The following is an 11672-nucleotide window of genomic DNA, read 5'->3' as shown; positions in this document are numbered from 1 at the left end:
GTGATTCATTTTGGTAGGACAAACTTGAATGCGGATTACAAGGTCAACAGCAGGGTTCTGAGATTTGTGGAGAAATAGCGAGACCTTGGGGTTCATATCCACAGATCTCTGAAGGTTGCCACTCAAGTGGATAGAGCCGTGAAGAAGGGTTATAGTGTGTTAGCGTTTATTAACAGAGGGTTTGAGCTTAAGAACCATGGGGTTATGCTGCAACTATACCAGATATCGGTGAGACCACATTTGGAATATTGTGTTCAGTTCTGGGTCATTAGCATTGGGGTGTCCCTAGAAATGTAAATGGGTATAGTATGATAGTAATGTTTTTCTCTTTTCATTCACAGGTTTTAAGTCGGTCCACCTCGTGTCCAACGAGGGGCATACACGCGATGGGTCGTACTGGGGCTGCTCTTGGTTGTTCGAGATTGGCCTAGTGCTTCATGTCGTTAGTGTGTGCCTAAACTGGACAAGATACTGGGCAAGACGACAGCTCAGTGGCTATCGCTGATTGCTGTGCAGACACATGGATTTGGGCCGGTGTCTGTGGGAGTTTGCACATTCTCCCCGTGCTTGCGTGGGTTTTCTCTGGGTGCTCCGGTTTCCTCCCACACCCCAAAGATGTGCTGTTAGGCTGATTGGCAGGAATAAATTGTCCCTAAATCAGTTTCCCTCAATCTGGATGGCCATAAAACATTAGATAGGGGTCATGGGTAGAGAGGTGGTGTTGAGATGGCAGCGTGGGCTCGTTGGGCCAAAGGGCCTGTTTCCCAGGCTGATTTTGTTCTTTGTTCTTTGTTCACCTCACTATAAGAAGGATGTGGAAGTTTTGGAGAGAGTGCAGAGGAGATTTACCAGGATGCTGCCTGGCTTGGAGGGTAGGTCTTATGAGGAAAGGTTGAGGGAGCTGGGGCTTTTCTCTTTGGAGCGGAGGAGGATGAGAGGCGACTTAATAGAGGTTTATAAGATGATGAGGGGGATAGATACAGTGGATGTTCAGAGACTATTTCCTCGGGTGGATGTAGCTGATACTAGGGGGGTATAATTATAAGGTTCATGGTGGGAGATACAGGAGAGATGTCCGGGGTAGATTCTTTACTCAGAGAGCGGTTGGGGTGTGGAATACACTGCCTGCTGTGATAGTGGAGTTGGACTCTTTAGGAACTTTCAAGCGGTTATTGGATAGACACATGGAGCGCACCAGAATGATAGGGAGTGGGATAGCTTGATCTTGGGTTTGGACATAGCTCGGCACAGCATCGAGGGCTGAAGGGCCTGTACTGTGCTGTACTCTTCTATTTTCTATGATTTGACGTTTGCTTTGAGATTTGTCCGTAAGTCCTCACCTCCTGATATCCTGAAAAGGAATTTTACAAAAGTCGTCATTGTCAGTACAGCATAGGAACTCAGAACAGACAATTCTAGTTTCTCCTCCCCGTTCATACGCACCTCCCCTTCTCTCTTGGACATGGACAGTCCCGGGCCAGGGGGAGGGGGAGATCACCGAGCGGCTTCTCGCTCTGGCCGGAGCTGCCAGAGGAGGGGGAGGGGAACAATGGGTGGGGGCGGGGCTCCCAGGAGGGGAACAATGGGCGGGACGGGGCTCCCAGGAGGGGAACAATGGGCGGGGGCGGGGCTCCCAGGAGGGGAACAATGGGCGGGACGGGGCTCCCAGGAGGGGAACAATGGGCGGGGGCGGGGCTCCTGGGAGGGGGAGGGGAACAATGGGTGGGGGCGGGGCTCCCAGGAGGGGAACAATGGGTGAGGGCAATTCTCCCAGGAGGGGAACAATGGGTGGGGGGCGGGGCTCCTGAGAGAGGGAGGGGAACAATGGGTGGGGGGGGCGGGGCTCCTGAGAGAGGGAGGGGAACAATGGGTGGGGGCGGGGCTCCCAGGAGGGGAACAATGGGTGGGAGCAATTCTCCCAGGAGGGGAACAATGGGTGGGGGCGGGGCTCCTGGGAGGGGAACAATGGGTGGGGGCGGGGCTCCTGGGAGAGGGAGGGGAACAATGGGTGGGGGCAGGGTTCCCAGGAGGGGAACAATGGGTCAGGGCGGGGCTCCGAGGAGGGGCAGGGGAACAATGGGTGGAGTGGGGCTCTCGAGAGGGGAACAATCGGTCAGGGCGGGGCTCTCAGGAGGGGAACAATGGGTGGGGGCGGGTCTCCTGGGAGGGGGAGGGGAACAATGGGTGGGGGTGGGGCTCCCAGGAGGGGAACAATGGGTAGGGGCGGGGCTTCTGTGTCTGCACGGCAGAGATCCCACCCCCTGACCTTCATACCATGGGGTTGACCAATGGGAAGAGTTGGAGGACTGGAAGGACTCTGGTCCTCCAGTCAATCAGAGCGCGAGCTTTATGTGAATGAAGACTGAGCTTCAGATAGACTCAAACTTCCTCCTGTCCTTACCCTAATAATCACTTTGTAATTTGACGTTTTCAAGTTTCCTTTTGCACTTTGATTTTGTTCGGGCAGTTCCCCCTCCTTTTGGGGAGCTGCCCTTATACTTTGCCCTGATTTAATCTGAGTTTATTTGGTTTGACCTGAAAGAGGCCAACGTCCATGAGTAAAACACTTCCTTTTCTCCCCCTTTCCATTTCTTTTCTCATTCTGGGGGAAACTGGGGCCTTGCAGCAACTGAAGGGAAAGGAAGTGAATCCAGGGAGGATGCAGACTCTGGAAATGTTGGCCCAGGTCTCTCTCTCTCTCTTAAAGACACTGATATCCTTTGCTCCCTCAGCTTGACACATTTATTTGTCTGGCTAAAAGGTCTCTTTCCTAATGTTCACAATTAAAGGGCTGATTTCCCCAGAACAATGCTGACATTTATGCGAAAAGTAAATTAATATAGGACAGAGATATGTCTAGTGCTGTTGTATGCTACAGATTATATGTATTATTTATGGTTCTTAATAAAGTACATTTATTATTATTTATAGTCTTGTAGAGTCATAGAGGTTTACAGCATGGAAACAGGCCCTTCGGCCCAACTTATCCATGCTGCCCTTTGTTTTAAAACCCCTAAGCTAATCCCAATTGCCCGCATTTTGCCCATATCCCTCTGTAACATAATGTTGTAGCTGGATTATACATTTCCAATCAGCTCTTTCCTCGGGCAATTGTTATTCTTGAATTTCTTTTCCACAGAGACCAGTGCAGGCTGAAGATCATACTCCAGGATGAGTTGGACTGATTTTTGACTGACAAGGGTGTCAAGAGTTATGGGGAGCAGGCAGAAAAATGGAGAGAAAGCTAAGACGAGGAGGGATTTCCTCACGCAAGAATGTAGCAAAGTCTCTGAATTCTCTACCCTGGAGGACTGTGGAGTCTCAGCCATCCAAGAGAGAGATTGGTTTCTGAATATTAAAGATATCATGGGATACGGGGAATAATGCCTAGTTTGGGGGCGTTTAAGAGATCCGTTAGAGGTTAGATTAGATTGGATTAGGTTAGAGGGTCATTGTTTTTTAACTGGTCGGCACAACATCGTGGGCCGAATGGCCTGTTCTGCGCTGTTATGTTCTATAATGTGGGGGGAATCATGCTGAGGTAGATGAACCAATGATCTCACTGAATGGTTTAAAAGGCCAAGTGGCCGACCGCAGTTCCAATGTGTTATGGTCTCTGTGTCCAGGACAGGAAGCAGTGATCTGTCAATCAGCACCTTCAGGAGAATTGGGAGAATTAGATACAGCAGAGTGAGAATGGAGGGAGAGTGTGTGGGATGGAGATTTGCAGCTTCTGGGGAATAAGAGAGGAAAGAATGTTCCACAGAAACTCGAATTGCCTGTTCTGAATTTCTATCTTGTACTGACTGTGATGATGTTTGCAAACTTGTTTCACAGGATATTGAAAGAGGAATCACAGGCAGATATCTCAAATGTCATATCTACATCTACAGAGTCACACTCCATGGGAGCTGAATATCATCGGCCATTGAATTCAGAAGGGGAAATAATTGTTTGGTCTGTCGATTTGAAAAGATTTTAAACATCATTGTGACTGGAAGAGTACCAACACACTGCCACACTCGAGTGAGAGTGTTCCAGTGTACTGACTGAAGAGCTTTAACCAGTTACACAGCCTGAATAAATATCACACTATTCCCAGCGGGGAGAGACTGTACACTTGTTCTGTTTATGGACAAGGCGTCAACTGATTGTCCACCCATGAGAGAGGCAAGGCACCTCAGCACCGTGGAGAAACCATGGAAATGTGCGGACTGTGGGAACAGATACAGATACCCATCAGAGCTGGAAGCTCATCGGCGCAGCCACACTGGGGAGAGGCCGTTCACCTGCTCTCAGTGTGGGAAGGGATTCATGCAGTTATCCAACCTGCAGACCCACCGGCGCGCTCACACCGGGGAGAGGCCGTTCACCTGCCCTCAGTGCGGGAAGGGATTCAGTCGGTTATGCCACCTACGGAGACACCAGCGAGTTCACACCGGGGAGAAGCCGTTCACCTGCCCTCAGTGTGGGAAGGGATTCACTCATTCATCGAACCTGCAGACACACCAGCGAGTTCACACCGGGGAGAGGTTGTTCACCTGCTCTGTGTGCGGGAAGGGATTCACTCAGTCATCGAACCTGCAGAAACACCAGCGAGTTCACACCGGGGAGAGGCCGTTCGCCTGCCCTCAGTGTGGGAAGGGATTCACTCAGTCATCGGCCCTGCAGAGACACCAACATATTCACACTGGGGAGAGGCCGTTCGCCTGCTCTCAGTGTGGGAAGGGATTCAGAGTTTCATTCCAGCTGCTGAGACACCAACAAGTTCACAAGTGATTCCAGGGTTTGGATTCTGCTGTTATTGTTTCTGCTCTGAATTACATAGAACATAGAAAAACTACAGCACAAACAGGCCCTTCGGCCCACAAGTTGCACCGATCATATCCCTACCTACAAGGCTTACCTACAACTCTCAATTCTATTAAGTCCCATGTACTCATCCAGAAGTCTCTTAAAAGACCCTAGCAAATTTTCCTCCGCCACCACCGACGGCAGCCGATTCCACTCACTCACCACGCTCTGAGTGAAAAACTTACCCCTGACATCTCCTCTGTACCTGTTCCCCAGCACCTTAAACCTGTGTCCTCTCGTAGCGACCATTTCAGCCCTGGGAAATAGCCTCTGAGAATCCACCCTATCTATACCTCTCAACATCTTAGACACCTCTATCAGATCACCTCTCATCCTTCGTCTCTCTAAGGAGAAAAGACCGAGCTCCCTCAACCTATCTTCATAAGGCATGCCTCCCAATCCAGGCAACATCCTTGACAATCTCCTCTGCACCCTTTCAATGGCTTCCACATCCTTCCTGTAATGAGGCGACCAGAACTGAGCACAGTACTCCAAGTGGGGTCTGACCAGGGTCTTATAAAGCTGCAGCATTACCTCCCGACTCCTAAACTCAATCCCTCGATTGATGAAGGCCAGCACACCATACGCCTTCTTAGCCACATCCTGTACCTGCGAGGCCGGTTTAAGAGTCCTATGGACCCAGACCCCAAGGTCCTTCTGATCCTCTACACTGCTAAGAGTCTTACCCTTAATATTATACTCCTTCATCCCATTGGACCTGCCACAATGGACCATATCCAGGACTGCATTTTGTTCACTCTCACAGTTGGTCAGTGGGGAGGGTCAGAGGGTTCCTTTTTGCTGGACTGGCTGGCCACATGACTTTGCCTCCAATGGGCTGGCGCTAGGAAGTTCAGAGATATTTAGCCAGCATTTGTGTTTGTAACTGTGATGACAGCTCGGGTCACTGTCTGTGTGGAGTTTGCACATTCTCCTTGTGTCTACGTGGGTTACCTCCGAGTACTCCGGTTTCCTCCCACAGTCCAAAGATGTGCGGGTTAGGTTGATTGGCCATGCTAAGAAATTGCCCCTTAATGTCCAGGGATGCATAGGTTAGAGGAATTAGTGGGTATGATGTGTGGGGATATGAGTGGGATTGTGTTCAGTGCAGACTCGATGGGCCGAAGGGTCTCTTTCTGTACTGTAGGGTTCTATGGGTTCTATGACTTCAGCCAGGCTAATGAGGTTGGCTTGCTAGAGAATGATCTACCTGTTGAGTTCTCCTTCTGTGCCCACTGGGCACCGCAGGGACTGGAGTGTATTATTGACCCCGATAATCACATTTTGATTTGATGTTTCAAAGTTTCTTTTCCACTTTGTTTTTTCGTTTCAGGCAGTTCTCCTCCTTTTAGGGAGCTGCCCTTTTTGAGTTGTCCCTGAGTTAATTTGATTTTGTTCATTTGGTTGGCTCGCCAGAAAAGGTGTGTGATGAGTCCTAATTGATCTCCCGAACAGGGAGTCCTGATGGTACCTAATTTAAAGCAGGTTTGTCAGTCTCTCGACCTGCATTTGGCAGGGAGCCACCCAGAGTGCTAGCTCTGTACAGATATTATTTGTAAATAAAGACACTTGGTGATGGGACTTTTGCCTCCGTGGAGTTATTACAGAAACCCCCAGATGTCCATCCAATTTCAAAGAACAACACAGCACGGGAAGCAGGCCCTTCGGCCCAACGAGCCCACGTCGCCATCTTAACAATGTGCTTTTCCTCCTCCACCCTTGACCCATGTCTACGCTTATGGTACCCCCCTTGGAAACCAGATTAAGGGGAGAATAATTTAGGGACAATTTGTTACACCAATCAGCCTAAGAGCACATCTTTGGGGTGTGGGAGGAAACCGGAGCACCCGGAGGAAACCCACGCAACCACGGGGAGAATGCACAAACTCCCACAGACACCGGCCCAAATCCATGTATCTACACAGCAAACAGTGAGCTATTGTGGTGCCCATCTGCTGGTCCAGTTTGAAGCATGCACAAACGACGCGAAGTACTAGGCCACTCTCAAAACATCCAAGGGCAGCCCACGCACGACCCACCGTGAGTACGCCCCTCATTGGACAACAAGGTGGACCAACCCACCTGTGGAGTAATCCTTTGTAATTGTTTATTGTCTCCACTTCCTCCACCCTCAAAGACAGCGAGTTCCAGGTAAGGCTGATGCCGGAGTTGAGGGGGTTGAGCTATGAGGAGAGGCTGAATAAACTAGGCTTGTACTCGTTAGAGTTTAGAAGAATGAGGGGAGATCTCATTGAGACGTATAAGATGATGAATGGGATGGATAGGATAGAGGTGGAGAGACTCTTCCCACTCAGAAAGGACAGTAGGACTAGGGGGCACAGCCTCAAGATAAATGGGGGGGGGCGGTTTAGAACGGAGTTGAGGAGGAACTTCTTCACTCAAAGTGTGGTGAATCTGTGGAATTCTCTGCCCGTTGAAGTGGTGGAGGCTGCCTCGCTAAATATTTTTAAGACGCGGGTTGATGGGTTTTTGATAAGCGAGGGGATTAAGGGTTATGGGGAGAGGGCGGGAAAGTGGAACTGAGCCACGACAGATCAGCCATGATCTTATTGAATGGTGGGGCAGGCTCGAAGGGCTAGATGGCCTACTCCTGCTCCTATTTCTTATGTTCTTATTACCATTCGCTGCATCAAAGTATCCTTCCTCGCATCTCCCGTCCTCCCCTCCACTGCATCTCTGACCTGAAACCTTAAATCTGTGTCCCCCTCATCTTTGCCCCATCAGTGAATGGGAACAGCTTTTCTTTGCCCACCTTATCTAAACCTGTCAGAATCTTGTCCACCTCGTTCAAATCTCCCCTCAACCTCCTTTGCTCCAAGGGGAACAACCCCAGCCTGACATTGACAATAAAGAACAAACTAGTAGAATATGTTACTGTCTGAAATCAAACGGGAATGTTTAATTTCTGTTTTGAAGGTATTGTGAATTTATTGTCTTGGACAATAAAGAAATGGGAATAATTTGCGTTGGGTGTGGTTGAATGCAACATATCAATCTGGAATCCACCAACAGTCTAGTGAAAGTCTGGAACGTGGAGCTGGAAATCCCTCCCTGACAGCACTGTGGATGTATTTACAGGCATTGTAGCAGTTCAAGAAGGCAGTGTTGGGGTTGACCATGGCCGAGGCAGCTCCATACAGCCACATATTCTGTTATAATTGAAGGACTGGCACGGTAGCACAGTGGTTAGCACTGCTGCTTCATAGCGCCAGTGACCTGGGTTTGATTCCTGGCTCAGGTCGCTGTCTGTGTGGAGTTTGCGCATTCTCCTTGTGTCTGCGTGGGTTTCCTCTGGGTGCTCTAATTTCCTCCCACACTCCAAAGATGTTCAGTTTAGGTAGATGGGCCATGGTAAATTGCCCCTTAGTGTCAGTTAGGGAGAATTAGCGGTAAATACTTATGGGGAACAGGTCTGGGTGGGCCATTGAATCCATGCCGGCTCTCTTTAGATCAAACCACTATCCTGTTCTCTCTCCATATCCCTGTAGATTTATTTCCCTGAAGTGACCATCTAATTTCCTTTCGGAAACATGTCATCATCTCTGCTTCTTCCCCCTCGTGGGAAGTGGGTTCCAGATATTTACCACGTTCATCAAATGCAAATCAGGCTCAGTGAGCATCGGAGGCCATTCCACCCGTTGTTCCTCTGCTGGCTCTTTGAACATATCTGTAACAAGGTCAAGGAAGGCAAGGGTGGCATGGTAGCACAGTGGTTAGCACTGCTGCTTCACAGCTCCAGGGACCTGGGTTCGATTCCCGGCTCAGGTCACTGTCTGTGTGGAGTTTGCACATCCTCCTTGTGTTTGTGTGGGTTTCCTCTGGTTTCCTGCCACAGTCCAAAGATGTGTGGGTTAGGTTGATTGGCTGTGCTGAGAAATTGCCCCTTAATTCCAGGGTTGTGTAGGTTAGAGGGATTAGTGGGTATAATATGTAGGGGTATGGGGGTAGGGCCTGGGTAGGATTGTATTTGGTACAGACTAAATGGGCCAAAGGGCCTCTTTCTGTACTGTAAGGTTCTGTGTTAAATTTTAACACGTGACTAGAGCTTTATTTTAAAAATATTCACCTAAATGCTTGTGGAAGCTGCAGAACTAGCAGAAATTGTATAAATGAATAATTTCTTCAATCATTTTGATCAGTTGGAGGACATTCTGTCAGATCTGCCTCAAGAATAAGGTTGCTTCTTCTGTCCAATCAAGATGAGTAAGAAGGAGAGCCTTATTAAAATGTTATTCAATCTGTCTTTTTGAATCAGTGTATCATGCATTACCCAAATGTATAAACTAAATATTGTGTAAATTAGATCGTCAGTCACAGGTAGAGAGCCTTAATTATGTTAGTTAATGAGCTACTGTAAAAGATCAGTTCTATGTGCTGTGAAAATGTAAAAATTTTCAATTGCTGTGTATGTAAAGAATGTACAATGAAGACAGTTGTACTGGCAAGAGAGACCTTCAAGCTCTGATTAGCCTCAACATTTGAAACTGTGTGAATAAGGGATTGTATTGAATCAGATAAAGGGATTGTATGAACCAGTTCTATTGTACTCCTGTCTAAAAAAAATGGGCAACACAGTGGCACATTGGTTAGCACTCACAGCGCCAGGGACCTCCACACTGTCTGTGTGGAGTTTGCACATTCTCCCCGTGTCTGCGCAGGTTTCCTCTGGGTGCTCTAGTTTCCTCCCACAGTCCGAAGATGTTCAGGTTAGGTAGATTGGCCACGCTAAATTGCCCCTTAATGTCCCAAGATGTGCGGGTTAGGGAGAATTAGCAGGGTAAGTACATATGGGGGAACAGGTCTGTGTGGGATTGTCGGGGGGGATTATGCAGGGCTACAAGGATAGGGACTGGGTAGGACTGTTGTCTGTGCAGACCCGATGGGCCCAATAGCCTCATTCTGCACTGTGGGGATTGTATGATAATGAGAAAAGGTAGTGTCAGTAATTGGGGGATCTGTTATATATTTAAAAGGAGTGCAGGTTGCTTTAAGAGCTGATCACATGGTTGTTAGGGAGAGTGAACTCAGAAGAATCATTCCACACTCGAGCCGGATTCAATCGACAAACAGTTTACTGAGCTACGCCAGCTGGGAGAACCACCTGCAAAACCACCCAACAAAGAAAATCATCGGTTCTTGTACAGTTACTCAGCCCATTCCGGCTGGACACGATCCCCCAATCAGATTACACACATTACACAATGAAATTAATAACTGGGCATCATGTGCGATCAGCTCATGTAAGAAGTCTCACAACCCCAGCTTAAAGTCCAACAGGTTAATTTGGTAGCAAAACACCACTAGCTTTCGGAGCGCCGCTCCTTCGTCCGGTGGGTGGAGAGTTCTGATCCCAAAAGGAGCAGCGCTCCGAAAGCGAGTGGTGTTTACAAAGAACAACACAGCACAGGAAACAGGCCCTTCGGCCCAACAAGCCCGTGCCGCCATTTTAATGTTGTGAGTGCCCTCTTCTACCTATGACTTTTGTCTATACCTATAGGGTGGACAGTGATAGCCTTTTTCCTCAGATGGAGAAAGCTAGCACAAGGGGACATAGCTTTAAATTAAGGGGGGGTAGTTATAGGACGGATGTCAGGGGTAGGTTCTTTACCCAGAGGGTGGTGAGGGATTGGAATGCCCTGCCTGCTGCAGTTGTAGATGCGCCTAGTTTGGGGGCGTTTAAGAGATCCGTGGATAGGTTTATGGACGAAAAGGGATTGGTTTAGGTTAGAGGGTCATTGTTTTTTTCTTAATTGGTTGGCGCAACATTGTGGGCCGAAGGGCCTGTTCTGCGCTGTAATGTTCTATGTTCTATTGGACTCCACAATAAAGGAATTATAACCAGATTGGGGGACGCCTAATTTAGGGACAATTTGTTACCACCAATCAGCCTACGAGCACGTTTTTGGGGTGTGGGAGGAAACCGGAGCACCCGGAGAAAACCCACGCAAGCACGGGGAGAATGTGCAAACTCCCACAGACACCGGCCCAAATCCATGTATCTGCACAGCAAACAGCGATAGTCATTGAGCTGTCATGTTGCCCGTCAGTTTAAGCGCACACCAACGACGTGAAGCACTAGGCAACTCTCGAAACAACATCCAAGAGCAGCCCTCGCACGACCCACCGCGTGTATGTCCCTTGTTGGTCAACAAGGCGGACCGAATCTCCTGTGGATGGAAAAAAAAACTACCAAATAAACCTGTTGGACTTTAACCTGGTGTTGTGAGTGAGACTGTGTTTACCCCAGTCCAACGCCGGTATCTCCACATCAGGAACAGATAGGTTTCCTCTCTCGTGTTTCCCAGAGCCCCGGTCATTAACTGGGCCTTCTCCGCAATAAACATCTCAACTTTGTCTCTGCCTGGTAACCAGAGGCAGCTGCCTGGGTGGGGGGGGGCTAAAGTGGGAGGCCCTGCTGAGCGAGCTGTTTCCTGTGTCTGTATTACTGAGTAGCCCCTGCTCTGTGGTCAAGTCAGCGAGTGTCATGATGCTTCTCGGACTGTGATACTCCATTGTGATTAGTATTGTATGTTGCTAGTATGAAATGAAATTTTTATATATCTAATCATATGCATTGCTGGTGCCTTGGTCCCTCCTCAACAATCTCCCCCCCACCGTTTGGGTAATAGACTAGTCCTAGTCCCATTAACGACACCATTAGAACACAGAACATAGAAAAACTACAGCACAAACAGGCCCTTCGGCCCACAAGTTGCACCAATGATATCCATACCTACCAGGCTTACCTATAACCCTCAATCCTATTAAGTCCCATGTACTCATTCAGAAGTCTCTTA

The 11672-nt window shown here is 48.7% G+C and overlaps 1 protein-coding gene across 1 annotated transcript; it reads left to right on the top strand.

Moving 5' to 3' along the window:
* The first annotated feature begins 4016 nt into the window (after positions 1-4016).
* On the top strand, positions 4017-4779 carry LOC145363518 (uncharacterized). Its single transcript, XM_080218710.1, has one exon. It carries the CDS (start codon positions 4132-4134, stop codon positions 4777-4779), a length of 648 nt encoding a protein of 215 aa, XP_080074836.1. The 5' UTR covers positions 4017-4131.
* The last annotated feature ends 6893 nt before the right edge of the window (positions 4780-11672 follow it).

Source organism: Carcharhinus amblyrhynchos, unplaced genomic scaffold (genome assembly GCF_965287045.1).
Source record: "Carcharhinus amblyrhynchos unplaced genomic scaffold, sCarAmb.v2.hapA scaffold_39, whole genome shotgun sequence".
Taxonomy (NCBI): Eukaryota; Metazoa; Chordata; class Chondrichthyes; order Carcharhiniformes; family Carcharhinidae; genus Carcharhinus; species Carcharhinus amblyrhynchos.
Note: the sequence above shows the minus strand (reverse complement) of the source record. Positions and strands in the feature narration are given on the sequence as shown.